This window comes from Trichophyton verrucosum (genome assembly GCF_000151505.1).
Source record: "Trichophyton verrucosum HKI 0517 chromosome Unknown contig00859_1.f1.exp, whole genome shotgun sequence".
NCBI lineage: Eukaryota > Fungi > Ascomycota > Eurotiomycetes > Onygenales > Arthrodermataceae > Trichophyton > Trichophyton verrucosum.
The window spans coordinates 219,032-237,383 of NW_003315231.1; the positions used below are offsets into that span (position 1 = coordinate 219,032).

The 18,352-nt window shown below is 48.4% G+C and overlaps 5 protein-coding genes across 5 annotated transcripts; 2 read left to right on the forward strand and 3 right to left on the reverse strand.

Moving 5' to 3' along the window:
- Positions 1 to 9: 9 nt before the first annotated feature.
- TRV_07034 (uncharacterized protein) lies at positions 10 to 5,844 on the reverse strand (the record flags this gene model as incomplete). The annotated part of the gene is made up of 8 exons (XM_003018975.1): positions 10 to 449; positions 519 to 663; positions 722 to 1,084; positions 1,139 to 2,137; positions 2,240 to 2,524; positions 2,583 to 2,810; positions 2,864 to 5,396; positions 5,468 to 5,844. 8 exons carry the CDS (start codon positions 5,842 to 5,844, stop codon positions 10 to 12), a joined length of 5,370 nt encoding a protein of 1,789 aa, XP_003019021.1.
- Positions 5,845 to 6,197: 353 nt separating this feature from the next.
- Positions 6,198 to 9,637, forward strand: TRV_07035 (uncharacterized protein; the record flags this gene model as incomplete). The annotated part of the gene is made up of 3 exons (XM_003018976.1): positions 6,198 to 6,218; positions 6,247 to 8,694; positions 8,750 to 9,637. The coding sequence occupies 3 exons, from the start codon at positions 6,198 to 6,200 to the stop codon at positions 9,635 to 9,637; spliced, it is 3,357 nt and encodes a 1,118-aa protein (XP_003019022.1).
- Positions 9,638 to 9,726: 89 nt separating this feature from the next.
- TRV_07036 (uncharacterized protein) lies at positions 9,727 to 10,725 on the reverse strand (the record flags this gene model as incomplete). Its single annotated transcript, XM_003018977.1, has 1 exon — positions 9,727 to 10,725. The coding sequence occupies one exon, from the start codon at positions 10,723 to 10,725 to the stop codon at positions 9,727 to 9,729; it is 999 nt and encodes a 332-aa protein (XP_003019023.1).
- A 593-nt stretch (positions 10,726 to 11,318) lies between these two features.
- TRV_07037 (uncharacterized protein) lies at positions 11,319 to 11,908 on the reverse strand (the record flags this gene model as incomplete). The annotated part of the gene is made up of 2 exons (XM_003018978.1): positions 11,319 to 11,779; positions 11,851 to 11,908. 2 exons carry the CDS (start codon positions 11,906 to 11,908, stop codon positions 11,319 to 11,321), a joined length of 519 nt encoding a protein of 172 aa, XP_003019024.1.
- A 4,257-nt stretch (positions 11,909 to 16,165) lies between these two features.
- On the forward strand, positions 16,166 to 18,048 carry TRV_07038 (uncharacterized protein; the record flags this gene model as incomplete). The annotated part of the gene is made up of 4 exons (XM_003018979.1): positions 16,166 to 16,272; positions 16,369 to 16,623; positions 16,695 to 17,104; positions 17,165 to 18,048. 4 exons carry the CDS (start codon positions 16,166 to 16,168, stop codon positions 18,046 to 18,048), a joined length of 1,656 nt encoding a protein of 551 aa, XP_003019025.1.
- Positions 18,049 to 18,352: the final 304 nt, after the last annotated feature.

An 18,352-nucleotide genomic window follows, 5' to 3' on the forward strand; every position in this document is an offset into this window, starting at 1 on the left:
CGCTCAGCATTATGCAAGCATATCATCCAACTTCTCTCCTAGGATATCTTCGATCATGAGAACCCATTTCCTGACCTCTTTCTCGACATTTTCATCATCATCCTCCATCAATTCGCTGATAAAGGGTAGCATTTCAGGTAGCAAAGCAAGCCACTCTTCGCCGAGCTCTTCAGTCAGGCTTTGCTCGCACTTGACCGCCGCAAGCCGAGTAAATGGGTTTACTCCTTTGCAAGAATCAGCATTGCCACCACTAGCACGCATATATTTCATAATATGAGTGTTCAATTCCTTTTGGTTATCAGGGGAATCCGCTGCAATCGCGAGAGCGACAATAGCTGGGGTTGCTTCGGCTGTAACCAACTTGAAGGATGCTTTGCTGTTGGCAATGGAGAGTTGGCTGATAAGGTGACTGGAAATTGAGCTGAGGTGACTAGGTGATTGCCAGAATTCTGTCATGTACTAGTTAGTGTACAGGTCCTTTTTTATATGATCCAAATTCACGAGTCTGGAGAACATACCATCCTGGTCATGCTCGAATGAGTTCCGGAGTGTTCGCATTACAGCTGTCCATAAGGTCTGATTTTCTTTTACATTCGGTCGGACGTTCTTCAGTATGTCGACAACGTTTTCAATGATATAGCTGGAATAACCGGTAACGATGGACTGTAGATATTCTTAGTATAGAAACGTAATATATCGGTTCGAAAAACCAAGTACAAACCTTGAGGGTACCAAAGAAAGTTTCAAGAAACTTGTAGAATGTCGTCAGTCTTGCTTGTCTGCCAGGCAAATCAGACTTGTCTAGCTCCGCTGTAGCCCACTCAGTGAGTTGCGTGAAGAGCGGACGGAATATGGTATCATTCAGTTTATATATCATTTTAATCGTTAGGTCGTTGATGGAAGACTCTATGTCATCAACCTGGTGTCCCTCAAATCTATCGCTAGCGGGTAAGCTGAGTTGAGCTCTTCGGAAGTCTAATACTTTCCACAGCAACCTCGAGAGTGCAGGAACATTCTTGATAGTATCCGACTTAGAGTGTTTCTCAATCGATAGCTTGACAACCTCGAGGGTTTCTTTGGCGGCCTACACACACATTATTAGCCTCGTGTATAATTTCTCGAAAAATCTCAAACTCACCTTTGACCCGTTCGATACTGAGAAGTCCCAATTGCGTTCAACTGCATTATATACTTCCTTCGCATCCACACGTTTTGCCAATAGCTGAAGGGCCTCTTGTCGATTGATGTTACAATCTTCCGACAAGCTAGCGTGGGCTGAGCTTGAAGAAAGGCATAGAACTTTGTCCAAGTCCTCTGACGAGATCATGTAAGGAATGTGAACGAATAGTGCTGAAAGTAGCGAGTATATGGCATCGTGTAGCTCTGGGTTTTGTTCCTTGGCCTGAATACTGCTTTGTAGTAGATCCAAGGAGCGAGGGAGTGCGGTAGGTAGTACAGGGATTATTGCATCCGCAATGACCTCCGTCATAGATGCAAGGCACAATGCACCGATGATACGGATGCGATTGTCTGCGAGCCCCATACACTTGTCGCCGGCGACCACGATCGCTGACTCAACGACCTTTTCTGGATTCTTCTTCCCGTACTTCTCTGAAATCTTTTCCATACAGGCGACAGCCGCATGTTTCAATAATATATCGGGAGACGTTTCGACAATTCCGACAAGAACAGACAGGAAAGAGAGAGCCTTCGATTGGGATGCTGTATCTCTATCGTTGCTATTGTCAAGACGATTCTCAAGTAGCCTGAGGACTTGTCTGCGGAGGTCATCCTTTGGCCTTTGCAGTAGAACCTCAATCGTGTCAATGAAATCAACAAGAGATAGAGTGCCTAGCAAAGTAGCAAGAGCATCACCACAGGCGATATTTATGGCTCTAATGGAACGAACAGATTCGCCTAAGGCCAGGAGACGTTCCAGCATACCAGAAAATAGACTGTGCACCTTCTTGGCATCTTCTGTATCGTCAGACTCGAAGTACTGAACCATCTTATTACCAAGGGAGGTAAATTTGAGCAGATGAGAGAGCGTCTGAAGTAAATCAACGGCAACTTTATGGGGCTCTCTTCCATCCTCACTTCCAATACCAAGGAGAATGCGGGAGATGGTTGGCTTTGGCTGAAGCGCGTCTTGAACCAGGCTCAAGTACCGGGCGTACGTCTATAAAAACGTTAGTAATCGAGTAAGTCCTATGTGTCCGACAACCTTCAAGATGTTTACCGTAAGCTGAAGTTGAGCCTCCGCATTAGACGCAAGAGCAGTCATAGTGACCAGGACATCCCGATCCATGCCGTACTTGGTGGCTAGCATGGCCAGAACAGCAAAGAGGAAGTCCTCCTGCCCAAGTTTGTTCACGAGAGACTCAAATAGCCTGAGGCGGCGATATGAGGGAATATGTTCATATGCAGTGGTGAAAGACAATAGTAGCTCAGATGTTCCTGTAACCACATCCCTCTTTTGGACTCGGAGGGAGCGAACCAGAGGAGGAATAACTTGATCAATGGTCTAGGGGAGTAAAGGTCAGCATCGCAAGGCTATAGAGATATTATCAACAGATGCTTACCTGGTCAATAACAAGGGCTGAATAGTCATCATCTTTTCGGAGGACGCTTGAACCCATGAAGGTAAAGATGGGCATAACACTGTGTAGAACAATTTCAGGAGCTACCGTCGCCAGGGCTGCAACAAGCAGAAGAGCAGTGTTCTGAACCTGCTGACTCTCAGATGTGCGAACACAGTCGATAATAAGGTCGGCTCTAATGACAGAAGTATCGAGTTTCTTTGGTGAGCCCTGTAGGTATTGTTAGTAGATGAATATGCAATAAAGAATGTATTAATACCAACCTTGTATTTATTGACAACAGATAGGAGGACACCAAGGTTGAGGCTAAGAAGGTAGCTCATTTCTGAGCGAACTTGGAGCTTTAACTTGTGAACAATGGCAAGAGTTTGAAATAGGCCACCAAGAAGCTCGGGGAATCTTTCGGGCTGAGAAGCATCAATTAGCTCGAGAATAAACGAAATTCTCCGAAGAGGAATATTCGCTTCTTCCCGACTGGCAGGGCTCATGACTGCCATGTTGCTCTGGCTCATTCTCCGTCTCTTCGGAGCAGGTGACTGAGAATCAATATTGAAAGAGGCCGAAGTTACTGTGCTGAGGAATTTGGAGATAACTGGACCTGACAAGTCCACAGACCGAAGAAGTTCTTTGCTAGAATTCGCCAAGTCACCAGTTTGGGGCTTAGTCGAAAGACACATATCGAGCAAAGTCTCTGATGCGAATAGCTCTTTCTCCTCATCTAAGAATGGCCAGATATCTTTCATGCGTTCGAAAACAGCCCCAATGAATGAAGCCCTTGTAGATTGAGGGGTGTCCTTCAACAGTGAGAGAAGGGTAGAGATTGCAGTCGTATCTTTTGGATAGATAATAGATAGAACTTGTTGCTCCAATTCCTGAATCGAAACGTGCTCTTGCGTACTAATACGCTTTATCTTCTCGGAATCAATTGTTCTGCATTGCTCAAGTATGGGAGACAAGAATTGAGTACGGGCAGTTGACCCAATTTTGCTGATTCGGTTGACAATAGACAGGAGTCTGAGTTTTGTAGCAAAGAGAGGGGTATTTATGATATGTGAGCAGATGAAAGAGAAGAAATCTCGGCGAACCGATTTTCTCAGCCCTGAACCATCCTCCGAAGTTCCTTTGACAGTCTGCACGAATGTTTCAAAGACTCGTGAGGGATCAAGGATGCACTCCTCCAAGCTAGGCATAAACCCTTTGTCAAACAAGGTATGGATGTCCTTCCCAGGCAGCCACTGGACAGCCTTTGACTGTTCATTGTCACCATATATTATACCCTGGCCCCAGGGTGCTTCCTCGATGTCAGGGATAAAATATTGATTGTCGATGGAGGTCAGGAGCGCAGCCGCTTCCCTTCTGACGGGCGTTGAAGGATCGGATAAAGCGGATATAGCATATGGAATTAACGCTTGCAAATCAATTGCTCTGCCATTTGATTCAAGAATAGACGCTGTAACAATATTGATGGCCTTGGTACGCGCTAGAGGTGGATGAGGGCCGGAAAAATATCGCACGAAGAAAGAGAAGTAAGTCAAGTCCTTGAATCTGGTATTTCTGCGAAGGATTGGTAAACCGAGGAATTGACCCAGCTTGTTCGCGGATGTTGTTGCTTGAGTGAAACAAACAACTAGTTCGCTGAATAGAAGTGAAGGGGACTCGACAAGGAAGTTTTCGGGTTGTTGACTTCGTCGTTGGGAAAGAGATGCAATTGCAGCTGCAAACTCCTCATCTTGGGTGCTGTTTTCAGGGATGTCCTCCATTTCAACGTCTTCTGTTTCAGCAGATCCCAAGTTGTTATCAATGGCGAGCTGAAGGGTTATTTCTAAAGTTTTAATATCGACGTTGGATTCGGAGATTGCTCTCTGAAGCACAATATCAAGTTCCTTAGATTCAACAAAGGCTGCAAGCGTATCTGAAGACAGCTGGCGTACTTCCTCAGACATAAAACCTTTACGATGAGATTCATCGATTGTCTTCAGGAGCGCTACTATTGTCTGTGTCTTGTCCTCGGCGCCCATTATATCACTCTGGAGTACCTGGCCAACAAGAGATACACATTTAGCTGCAACTTCCTCATTATCGTTCTCCATAAGAACATTCATCAAGCCAGAAAGCAAGTGGACTATTGAATTAGATGCTGCAAGACCTGCAAAAACATCAGCCACATCTTCCAGGCGAAGAATTGACTTAACAACAGGCTTCGGGAGCTTTAGATGTTCCTTGTGTTGAAAAATCACTGCAAGACATGTGATTCCTGAGGTAATGGTATCTTGGGTCCAAGATCCTGCTACGGCCTCCATCAAGCTATCGATAGCATGGTCACTGAGAGACCCCTTGTTGGCCAAGACAACACACAGCATGTAGCAAGCAATGACGAGCTCTGGAGCCTTTTTCAATGACAGGCCGGTGCTAAGTGTTGGCAGAATACGAATCAAAACATCCTCCTTATTTCGGCGTTCGACTTCTAATCTCCCTGATTGCGCAGAGTCTAGCATTGTAGATAGAGCCTCCGTCATAATACCAGCCCAGAAAGAAGTCAGGCCCTGATAGTGCGCTCGAGCTTTGCCGACTTGCATAACATAACTATTCAAGGCAGAGAAAAACTCCTTATTCGTCGACGCACTGTGTACAAGGGAGGTTCGTGTAGGCAGAATTAAGCTTCGCTTATATGGATGTAGGACTTTAAAGGTAGACGTCAGGTTCTCCGGCAGGATGGATAGAAGGTTGAGGAATAAAGGCGTGGTATGGTATGGTAGAAATGTGAGAATAATAGCACGGGTATTGTGCTCATGTACCCTAGATAGAACGATACATCAGTTAGCAAGCTGCTTGGCCAACTTCCAAACAGCCATTGAGTGATGACATACCGAAATCGACGAACAAGCCAATCCACAGCCTTCACAGCCGGATTGAGAAGCAGCCGGCCACCAACCAGGGCTAGGAATTCTTCTATGACAACATCTAGCTCCTTATTCTGCGCGGCCGTCATCTGGCTTCTGTCTTCCACTTTGCTCTGCTCACTGAAAAGATTCTGCTGGAACGGCTGAAAGCGAGGATCGAGGGCGCATAGTTCTTGAAACCCTTCATAGTACAGCTGGTATATCGTATCAAAATCCTGTGTGCTAGCAATCTTCTTCTCGAATATCAACGATTGAGCGTGGGCCGATCGCTGGGCTTTCAGGTCGAACTGATGGGTTGCTTTGGCCGCAACTTGCGACAGTTGCGCGGCGAGCGACGACGCCATTGTTCAGGGAAGAGCGAATGTTATTAGTTAGCGAGGGTATCTAATTCATAATAGCAGCTGTCCTCTCGTCCACCGTCCACCAGGCCCAAGAGAGCTCTTCTTGTGCGCAGGTTGCAAGCTGTTTCTTCTTCGTCCGCGAAATCTTTCAAATCTCGAAGAAAAAAAAGCATAAAATTCTCTGGTTGCCAAGGGAAGTTTTTCCCGAGTCCCCATCCGCCAAGAAAGTGCAAGTCTAGCCGGTCTCTTATCTACGAGCCTCAACGTCAGCGCGATCAATCAATTGATTAATTAATTGGACAAGTTGCTGAAAGACAGGAGACAAGCCACAGATGCGCAGCGATTAAGAGGGAGCCATGGACTCCGATGGGGGGAAGGTAAGTGGCAGCCTGATGCTCTTTCAAGCAAGCTGTGACTGACCTGCTTGTTACCTTCACTCAGGGAAAAGCGCCGATTCCAAAATTCGGCAGCTTCAAGCCGCGACCAGTAGCCCCAGCGCGAGATCGTGAGAGCAGAGACGAAAAGAAGTCCTCGAAGGAGGCTTCAAGTAGTCGTCATGGAACCAAAGAGGCTGTTAGCTCATCAAAACATGACCGTCGAAGGGAGGACAGACGAGAAACGAGAGATCATCGTACCAGTAGACCTCCACGCGAGCAACCTGCGGGCAGATTGAAACTACAGGATGAGACGGATCTCTACGTGCTCGATCCTACAGGTGATCCATATACCTTGATCTATGGTTCTCTCCATAAGTACGACATTCCCCGATACTATCGTTTTGGCGCAGGCAGAGTTCTAGGGCTTTCCACAGCTTACACCATCGATCAAGACCTCAGCAGTGATTCAAAGATAGTGATAAAGCTAAGAGGGGCAGAAGATACATCACAGCGCAACCACAAGGTGCTCTGGAAATCGGCTTCAAAATTGACAAAGCTGCGGCGCCTGCTACCGCGTCCAGCTGAGACACCAGAGCTGGAGCGGGATTTTCTTCCACTGAGTGAAGGTGGGAGTAGAAAAAGACGGCGCATAGCGGATGGGCACTATGATACTGGTTATGCGGTCACGGTAACGGAAGAGGAGAAACTCCCCGACTACCGATCCATTGAAGGGAAAGCTAAACCCCAACGAGAATCTGATGATGAAACTGATATGGGGTCAGATTGGAGTCTAGAATCGGACGGAGAAGGTGCTAGACTACGAAATGCTAGGCTGTTCTCAAGTGCAAATGACAATCCGGACGACGTGGAAGGCTGGCTCCAACTTATCGACCATCAAGAGAAGATGGTTGGTTTCACGGACAGAGAGGGCTATCGAAAGCATACGCTCGCCGAGAAAAGAGGCATTGCTGATATGAAGGTATCATTATATGAGAAAGCTTTGAAAAGTATTTCTCCCAAAGTTCCACGAGACAGGCTTTTGCTTGGAATGATGGAAGAGGGCTCTCTCCTTTGGGACCAAAAGACTCTATTGGACAAATGGAAGTCTATTTTACAGTTCAACTCGCGCTACATCTCTCTCTGGATTAAATATTTGGACGTTCAGCAGACCACGTTCAACAATTTCACCTATGAAAAGTGTCGATCGGTATTTTTAGAGTGCTTGAGAGTCAACGAGAACCAGACGGATAGCACCGAGAAACAGATTATTAGCCTTTATATCCTCCTGCGTCTTAGTCTGTTTATGAGAGAAGCTGGCTTTATTGAGCACTCAATTGGCCTTTGGCAAGCCTTACTAGAATATAACTTTTGCCGCCCGCAGGACCTCAATCCAACGACCAATCGAGCGGTCACTGTTTCGGCATTTTCTGGGTTTTGGGAAACTGAGGCTCCCAGAATCGGTGAAGTTGGATCAAAAGGCTGGGACAGGTCTACTGAAGATTCACCAGATCCGAAAACAGATCTTGGCATTCCAGATATCGATATCAAAGATGTCTTTGGCTCTTGGGGAGACATTGAGCAAACCTTGATATCCTCATCATTTTTACCAGCTAGAACACTGGACGAAGTGCAAGAAGACGACCCTTACCGAGTAGTCCTGTTTTCTGATATTTCTGAATTCCTTGTTCAATTTTCAGATCCTCCTATGCTACATTTACTCGTGGATGCATTTCTCATATTTTGTCGCCTGCCGACAATATTGAACGAAGGTAGTGAAAGAACGTCTACTTGGCATATAGATCCTTTCCTGTCGAACAGGAATCTAGATGATATGCGCAGGTCTCCTTCAGAATGGTTCGCTTACATCGCCGCAAAAGACGAAGAGATAGAGGGACATTCACCATTTACCTTTCCCTGTTCGTCTTTCAGGAATGGTTTCGATACACTGTTTGGCGATGGAAAGCACTGGTTCTCAACTTTTCAATCTTGGAAAGCCACTTATCTGGCGAGAAATAGCCCGATTGATGTTGAATGGGTTCGGAGGTCTTTGAAAATGCTAGTCTCAAAAATACAGGATAACGACCACTTCGCAGCCTATACTATTGCCTTTGAGTACAGTGTTGACCCCAAGGAGGCGAAAAAGTACGCGAAAAGCCTCTTGAAGCAGCGCCCTTCCAGTATCAAGCTATACAACTCCTATGCCCTGCTTGAGGCTAGGAATGGCCAACTTGCAGCTGCCGAGAAAGTCTGGACAACCACTCTTTCCATGAGCCAAAGTTTCTCTAAGGAGGCAGCGCTTGACTGCATTATTCTTTGGCACAGCTGGGTATGGGAAGCTCTTAACAGCCAGAACCGGGAAAGAGCAACCCGTTTGCTAGTTGCGGTTCCAACTAGTACCTTCAACCCAGATTCTTCTATGGAAACTGGAGCTAGTGACGTTGTGGTCAGTTCCACAGAGCTGCTAAAGGCAAGGAGAGTATGTATTTTGCTATCTTCTACCCACTGTCTGAACATTGCTAACCTTTTGATAGTACCTGAGTGATATCCAAGCCCATGGGCTTACATTCCGCAATCCAGACATATTTGTATGTGCTACTGACTGCTTAGCCCTGTTACTCTACCTTACGCAAGATCAAGCGCTTCCAGAAGCCCTCGACGTGTACGATAATGCGGAACAGCGCCTTGAATCCCAGAAACTGGATAAAGCAACCTTCTTGGAGCCTGTCCATCAAGCAAAGGCCAGGTTGCTATATCACCACACTATTGAAAATCGCGTATATAAACCTGCACAAGTTCGCGAGGAGTTGTACAAGAGCATCTTACTCTTCCCACGAAACACAATCTTTCTGAGTCTCTTCGCCTTTAACGAGGCTCGATTCAGAATTGAAAACCGCGTTCGCTCTCTTCTCACCCGCCAAATCCTGGAGCCAGCTGGGAATGGCCGATCTATTGAGAAACAGGCAACCCTTATTCCTCACCTGTTTTTAGTATACTCTGAACTTCACAGGGGTGTCTCTGCCGGTTCCACCGCTCATTCCGTTCGTGCTGCCTTTGAGTCAGCGGTGTCTTCGCAACCCGGCCAACACAATGCCGGGCTATGGAAGTTATTCGTTCAATTCGAGCTAACACTTGGTGAGAGTGAGAAGGGACGTCAAGTGTTTTTTCGCTCGATTCGAGCATGTCCTTGGTCCAAACAGTTGGTTCTTTTGGCGTTCACTGAGTCACGCCTTAGAAAATCGATGGGGTTTGAAGAGTTGAGAAAAGTCTTCAACGTGTTTGTAGAGAAAGAGTTGAGGGTCCATGTTGACCTGGAGGAGTGGCTTGAGGAGAACGAAGCACAAATCAGGCCGCACGATACTGGTGTAGAGCTAAAGCCTCCGATTACCATGCCTGACGATAGAAGCTCAGATGAGGATTAAATTAATTTTGTACCCTTCAAGTCCAGCACCGTACGATATATATGAAAACGGCATCCAGCATCTATGTAAATAAGATAGCGAATATCTAGTTAATTATCCAAAGTCCCCAACGCCTGGCTCATGGTAGGTAGAACAAACCCTCTAGCCTCTCTTCGTTCCTTTACCCAGGACCCTAGCTCGGCCCAGATAGCCTCCTTCTCGGCCAGGCTCATTGATGCTGCCAGCCCGCTGGTGGTTGTGGCTACGAACACCCTCGCACCAGGCCATGCATCTCGATTGTTGCCTCCGACCACTGGCCTAACCCGTCCCATATTCTCCTCTTCGTCCTGCCACCCGTACTTGAACTCCTCCTTTTTTATATTCCTCCCATGTTTCACGCGCCAGACAGCCTCCCATATGCCCTTTCCTACAAGACAGACAGCCTCAGGCCGGAACCGCGCAATCTTCTCTTCCAGCACGGGCACTCCAGCGTTCATCTCCTCCTTTGATAGCTGGCTTGCATCGCGCGTAGGACGCACCACGATGTTCGTGTTGCCGATACAGTAGAGCTCCGGCATGCGGTATGTATCCGACGGCGGATGGCGGAAGGTAGTTATCCCTGAAGAGTGTAGGAGGCGCCAGTACAGGTTAGACGGATGAGCGTATGCATATCCTGTCTGGCCGGTCATGATGCCCGGGTTGACGCCGATGAGCAACAGGACGAGATTCTCCGGTATAGAGTCCCTAAGGCGAGAGACAGGTCCCCTGGATGATTCTGATGCTGTTGATGCATCATCTTCCGCCTTTATGGGGGTGCCACTGCTGGCATTCCTGGATGTTCGTGGAGGAGCTGACCGGGTACTTTGCCTGGACGGCCTGGACATCGCTACCAGGGTCGACTGCGTCAGAGACTTGGACGAGCGAGTCTTCCGGGGCGATACAGGTGCCGACAGGACCTTTTTCTCATCTTCGGCGTCTTCGTCTTCCTCTTTGATGCCGATTTTGCGTTTCAGCGACTTGACCGGCGATGCACTGGGTGTTGCACCGGGGGAATGGATGAATTTGTCCAAGCTGCCGTTGAACGACCGGGGAGCCTCTTCGTCGTCCATCCTTCTCAGTTGGCGGCTGGTAGTAATGAAGTATTATTACTTGATTGAAGCTGGCTGCAAGCCACCAGCAGCTGGCCGTGTCGGCGTTTTTATGGGCTTGATGCAGGATGCGGCTCAAAAATGTGCTGTTCAATACGAGCTTGTCCAGCACATAGCTCGGAGGGCAAGCAGCCAGGCAGCTGTCGATGTCGATCGGAGACAAGCAGAAAAGAATTTAAGAATCAGCTGCAGTGAGATTAAGCATGAAGTTTTTTTTTATTTTGACGGATAACTGGATAACGGTTCTGTCCAGAGTTCGGTAACGGTGAAAAAGCATGAGGTTATTCAGAAAGTATAGAACTGATCAGCTAACTGGTTAATATTGACAAGGAAATTCGTTAATTCATAAGATCGCTCAAGGTGTATCAACAAGGTCTTGCTTTTAATATACATTAAGTGTGCGTGTATGCAAAATTCGACCGATAAGTTGGGATAAAAAGTCTTCCAGCAGTTGGTCGGAATTATAACTAGGTCGGGGTATTATGTACGAGGTGTCGGTGCCTGGGGTGAAAATATATACAGGTGCGTTCTAAGGTGTCTGCTGATCGGTATAACTAACAAGCTATACCTTTGACTCTATCGGTATTGGTCTTCGCCGTGGCAAGGTCCACGGTTCGGGACATACAGTCTATATCAAAGTCGTTAGTCTCATTGTTATATGTACGGTAAACGCTTGAACGATGGACGGAGTAACGCACTTCTCCTTCGCTGTACCCCCAGAAGTAAACAGCCATGCCGATAAGGTAATAAATGGCAGGGTTTGTGCCTTGATATAGCAGAGCCGAAGCAAGCGCACTGAGAGGGAGGATAAAGAGCCTGATCTCGATGCTGCGGTGGAACAGAGTCCCCGCGAGCGGCTTCAGGGGCCACTCCCAGGCCAGTCCCAGCAGTCCGAGCAAGACGTTGATGATCTGTAGTATAGGAACCGGCTTGACTGCTCGATCGAGGTTCTTCGTCAGGAAGTCCCAGAATATCTTTGGCCAGAAGAAGCCATGGATACCGGCAGCCAATTGAACTATCACTTCTGTTAGTTCCTGGACCCGCATAGTATATATGGATCTGTATGGGAGATTTTAATATACGTACAGATGGCAGCAGTGAGGATGATGAGACGAGCCCAGTGGTTTTTGATGAGTTTGCCCATGATTGTTCAGACGGGAAGAAATGGCCTTGAGGCCCTTTTTCCTCTTGGTGTTCGTCTTCGTCCTGGTGTGGGCGAGCGGGACAAGGAGATAATAATATATACCTCACGGGTCAGACATGAGCGATTTTCAATGTATCAGAAGGCGAAAAAACGCCTGAGGCCTGGCCGGATATAGAGTAGTCGAGTGGGTGACCAGCAACCACGGGGAGGCAGCTCTCTTTGAGCAAGCGGAAGATTTCGAGCAAATAATGCGAGGAAGTCGAGGCCGGGCTATGTAGTCGGTGGGTACACTGATGTGAGAACGGCCGGCTGATATGTTGGTGTACACTGAGAGATGTTCAATATTCGACGTTCAATTCGATATCCCTCTGCTGCAATTCCCGGCTGGTCAGTCTCTGTAACTCTTCTTGGGTGCTTGCTGCGGTGGAGTCAAGTCATACTGTCATCGCCTGCGCTTCATATCCCTTGAACTGTCCATGGGAGAGGCAAGTAGTGTTCCACAATGGGCGAAACGTCTTCCTCTCTCTCTCTCACTGTCTGTCTGTCTCTCTGCTGTGATGAACGCGCTTGTGCACAGCTAGGAGGGCCTTGCAATGTCCTTTCAATTTGTGAGTTGGTTGATATGCAGTGAAGATCCAGCTGTGACTCTGTGATGGGTGGATGGCTGGATGTATGTATATCCTGGACGATCGACCAAGCAGACGGAAACAGATGCTAGTGAATAGTTATAGCAAGCAGAAAGGACAGCCCGAGACGACGGTCAAGGCATAATATGGCAACTTTCAAGAGGGGCGTCTCCCTCCAGCGGCTAAATGTATATACGCACTGATGTACGGAGATACCATGGCCTGCCTCCCGCACCGCTCTTCAGGCGAGCAAAAGGAACTCCCGCCGCCGCCCACCTCCCTGCGGCTTGGGTGCTAAGTGCTACAAGTCATTGCAGCCCCGGCCGGGGGGGATTCAGTGCTCAGGAGCGTCCTCCTCCCTGTCCAATAGAAGGGTTGGTATCCCATCTGGCCTGCTCGCGGGCGTATCTATAATTGGCAAATGAGCTGCAAAACGGAGCGATATCACACTCTGCTTTTTCCTCTTGCATGGCCTGCATGACAGGGTTTGTTCTTTTTTCGTTCTTTGCTTTTTCCAGCAGGCCAGGAAGAGCCAGCAAAGACGAGATATCTCATGCAGGCGAAGTCCTTAGCGGTCCTTGGGCGATGTGACGAGGAACGGCCAGCGTGCAGGACAGGCTGTCAATTGGCCAGCCGCCGGGATAGAGTGCCCACTGCCATCTGCAAGGCCAGGCCGGGGTCATGGATGGAGATGGAATAATAATAATAATAGCATTCTCTTCTCTGCTTCGTCTGCTGCTGCTGCTGTCTTGCTACGCCTCGCTGGATGTCTCATGTAGCTGTCGTTATATCAGCATATAGCTGGCCGTAACTAAGTAGTTGGTGAAGACGACCCCTGAGCCACGGCCTTCTGGAAGTAAACCAACAGGAGAGAAAGACGCTGGCCGGCGCCTACTCCTGCAACTAGAGTCTCAGCAGTCTCCAGGACGGCGGGCTTGACGCTGCCTCCCGTCGCTAGAGCCCGGATCTGATGTACCTTTCTTGCATGAACCTGCGGTGTCCGAACGGACTTGGGGTCTCGCGACGCTTGTTGACATGAGAGCTGCAGACACCACAGCATACGGACACAGGGACGGGCGGACAGACAGGCAGACATACATACATACATACATACATACATACGCCGAGTAGACAGCATAGATGGGCCGTCTCACGATGAGCGTTCAATGGGCTGGAGCCAGAGACAGGAGACGTCGCAGAGTGCCTCATCAGGCTGACCTCGAAGCGCCGTACCACCCGGTTGCAGCCGTACATTACAACTAACTATCGCTGGCAACGGCGTCAATGGCAATACGGAGTAGCGTAACAGACAGGATGGAGATGCTACGAGCAGTCGCTGTGGTCTCCAGCAGCCAGTCAACAACAAAGGACGCGGTACCTCGAGCGTTGGTAGCCTCCGTGGCAGCGCTATATGCTATGCATAACATCACTACCTCCCCCCTTGTGTACCTCTCCACGGCCTATGGAGTATCCAAAATACATATCTCAAGGCCCCGAGAGCTCTCGTCGACCTGCCAACAGGCCAAGTGTGAACCCCTGGCAAGCGTGGGCGGTTGCAGAATGCCCCTGATAGGCTCGCTTTGGGATCCTCTGGCACCGCATCCTCCCCAAGGACCGAAGGGCGAGTTGGGCTTGCTGCCGATGTGATGGGAACCTACGAGTCCTCCCTCTCTCTGCCTACGGAGTAGTTATTATTATTGATCAACCACCAGGGCCCGTTAGTTACGACGGCCGTGACGGTGAAGTGATAGGGACGACTTCTCCGCCGATATACGAGTCGGCAGGCCGGGTGCCAGCCAATTAACCAGCAGTACATCGATACTCTGCAAGTCTCAGGACGGCCACCAAGGCCGCTCAGAAGCCACCTTCACACCCTCATTGGCCTGTGGCGCTTCGAGATCGATGTCCTCTGAACCCTGCCGAGTGGGCTCTCTCCCTCTCTCTGTCTCTCTCTCTCCGCTTATCTTTTTTGAGTTATCCACAGGATAGACTCTCGCTTTGCTCTATCAGCGTGCTTTGACGGCCGTCCCCGCGCACGCAGGGGGGTGACAACACGGATGTAGTCGAATTCAGCTTGTTAGCTACCTCATAAGGTAGAAGACAGGTCCAGTCGGAGGGACTATCGGTCTTGGTCTTCTCCCTCTTGACCGTTTTCACTGCAGAGAGTGGTGCTACGTCCAACACCTTCGTCTCTGGGCATCCAGGCCCCTTGCTACTTGCTCCCATAACAGCCAGGCTGAGTCTTTTACCTGTCAATTGCGGCTGTCTGCCCGGTATCTTTTTCTCTTCGTCCCTTGGAAGAAAAGCAAAAATAAAAAGGAAATAAGTTAAAGGAGCAAAGAAAGGTCCCAAGGCATTAGAATCCTCCAACGAGCCATTTAGCGACAACGTCTACGGGATTATTTCCCTCAATAAACCAACAGACAAAGAGGGAAGCAGATAACAAACTCAGGCTGAACCAGATAATTATACCAACTCTGGCGTTTCAGCATGGCCTGATGCGCAGGGGGGGCCAAATCGATTTTTCTTTTCTTTTAACCGCCTTGCCAGTTGGCGCTTCTCCTGCTTGCGTATCATACATACTCATTCTCGAGGACCACCAAATCGAACCAAATATCGAACCCTCGTTTTATGTAAAACAAACGACGTTCGAGAGATAACTATCTTTGGATACCACCATCGACCTCAAAAACCTCCTTGCTGTCCAGTCCATCTACCTCCCCAGATCCAAATCCGCTCCCGTACTCCGTACATATTCCTACCTACCGCACCCTCCGTACGCCGCGTCCGAAACCCTGCATGTTTGAGATGTGAGAGAAGGCAGAGGAGGTCTTGTCATTTGTGAATCAACAACCAATCCATCGTGGATAACTTGTTACCCGTTACTTTTGCGAACTCCCAATCGATTTTCAGCGGAAGATCGCTCGTCCTATTTTTGGAACCCGGGGGAATCACAAGGCAACCGGCGAGACAGGAAGCAGGATTAAAAGCCCGATTAGACGCTGGCCGCGGTGGCTAGCGTCAGAACCGGATCATAACGACGTGCAGCTATTAGACGTTGGCCACTAGGTTATTCATGGAGTGGCCCGTTTCACCAGCACAGCATTATATCAATAGGGCTATAGTGGACAGGACGTGGAAAGGAGCCTTCGTCCACTAGCACCCGGAGAAGCACGGCTGCGGCACTGGGGTATCTGGCTACGGCGCCGTCCATTGTCTCCTGACGGTGTCGTGCGCAGACAATTCATTGCCGTTGTAGGTGTACTGGATATCTCGGGGCTTCCATTGGCTCGTATCCTATATACTGGTCCTCCAAGCGCTTGTTCTACTTTCCGAATGCAATAAAACCTACGCCTTTGTGACTCTGCGATCATACCAGAACCAGGCTACCTAATTTCACTTTGAACCGGAGTATTCCATACATTACGACCTCATTTAACGAATTTTCTTACATTTTATCCATCTATCCGCTTTCTCCGGCATTCGGTTTCTCTGTTGGTTCTTTTTGTCTTTCCTAGAGTTGCATATTCCCCTTCCTTTGACGAATTTACTTTTGGCATCTTCTATCTATCCCTTCCTCTCTACTCTCCAGAGATCCAACCGAGCTTCGGACAGCCTTCAGCGGACCATCATGACGAAAAAGTCTTCTTCCAGGTGGAAGTCGCATTTTAATCCTTCCAAATTATTCTTCTACTTCATTTTTTACGGGATCCAGATAGGCTTCTTTGCCTATGGATGGTATGCCGAAACCTTATCCTTATTTCCCCTGGACCTTAATTTTTGAGCAATCAAATTATTAAGTAGAGACACATTTAGCTGACATGATTCAACCAGGTGGAAACAAGTTACCGATCAAAGACTGGCGACCCTCAACACCCTCACTTTCTCAGTATGGATGTCTCGGGGTGCTGGGTTTGTTCTTTCGATAGATACAGCCCTTATTCTTTTCCCCATGTGCAGAACGCTACTCAGATACGTCAGACCGAAGGTGAAATGGCTTCCTCTCGATGAAGCCCAATGGTTCCATCGGCAGATCGCGTACTCCCTGCTCATCTTCAGCGTGATACATGTCGTAGCACATTACGTCAAGTAAGTACGATTGCTGTTTTCAGCCCTGCAAAATTACCAACAAGTCGGTTTCTAATGAAATGTTCAAACAGCTTTTTCAACATCGAGCGGTACCAGACACGCCCGGAAGCGGCTGTTCAAATTCATTATACCCAAGCTGCTGGAATCACCGGCCACGTAATGCTTCTCTGTATGCTGTTAATGTATACCACGTCGCATCACAGAATTAGGCAGCAGTCGTACGAGACTTTCTGGTACACGCATCACCTCTTCATCCCGTTCCTGCTGGCTTTATACACACATGCCACTGGGTGCTTTGTGAGAGACACACCCGACCCCATCTCTCCATTTGCAGGCAAGAGATTCTGGGATCATTGTATTGGCTATGAGGGATGGAGGTGGGAACTTTGGGGCGGTGGCCTCTACCTCATTGAAAGACTCTATCGAGAGATCCGAGCTGCGAGGGATACTGAAATTGTCAAGGTTGTTCGACATCCATACGGTTAGTGGACCCCTATACATGCACCTCTTGCATACTAAATTACTAACGTTTAATGGACAGATGCCATGGAAATCCAATTCCGTAAGCCCAGCTTGCGGTACAAGCCTGGACAGTGGCTCTTCCTTCAAGTACCAGATGTCTCTCGAACACAGTGGCATCCATTCACCATCACATCGTGCCCTCATGATCCCTACATAAGCATCCACATCAGACAGGTAGGAGATTTCACCCGTGAACTCGGCAACCGGCTTGGTTGCGGTCCCGAGCAAGCGAAAGACATCGACGGCCTCGATCCTCTTGGCATGTACGAGATTGCCATGCAGAATGGCCAGACCATGCCGCAAATCCGCATCGATGGCCCCTACGGAGCTCCTGCAGAAGACGTGTTTAGCAATGATGTTGCCATCCTCATCGGCACAGGCATCGGGGTTACCCCCTGGGCATCCATCTTAAAGGATATCTGGCACTACCGGGCCGGACCTAACCCTCCAACCCGTCTCCGTCGAGTTGAATTCATCTGGATTTGCAAAGATACCAGCTCATTTGAATGGTTCCAAGCTCTCCTCTCCTCCCTGGAAGCTCAATCCGCAGAAGAAGCTCGTTCAGGCCAGGAGTTCCTTCGCATACACACTTACCTTACCCAACGGTTCGACCAAGACACAGCTGCCAACATCTACCTCAACTCCGTAGGTCAGGAACTTGATCCTCTTACGGAACTAAGAACAGGCACCAAATTCGGCCGTCCGGACTTTGCTCGGTTCTTCCGTGCGTTGCGTGCCAGTATCATGGATCGTACATACATGTCCAACCTTGAGGCAACGCGTCGGGCTGATGTTGGAGTCTACTTCTGCGGTCCGAACCAGGCGGCCAAGCAGGTTAAAAAGGCAGCGAAGGAATGTACAAGCAAAGAAGTCAAGTTCAAGTTCTGGAAAGAACACTTCTAGCTCTGGCTCGCTTGCCTGTTTTTACTAAAAATGCACTCTCATATACCCATTCTGTCTCTATGTTTTCATGGAAGACATATTTTTATTTCCGTTTTATTAATTAGAGTATAAATTTTAAAGCCCCGGCTCGAATACCTTGGTTTGCATTTTTTTGTCTTTGCCGTGCGGTATTTTGTACAGCTTTTATGGATTTTAGCGCTTTTATCTTACTGAATGTATACCCGTTTCTTTTCTTTCGGTTATAAGGCCTGTCGTAAACCGCTGCCTAGAATATGATAATATTTCAGACGTAAGAGCACCTCAT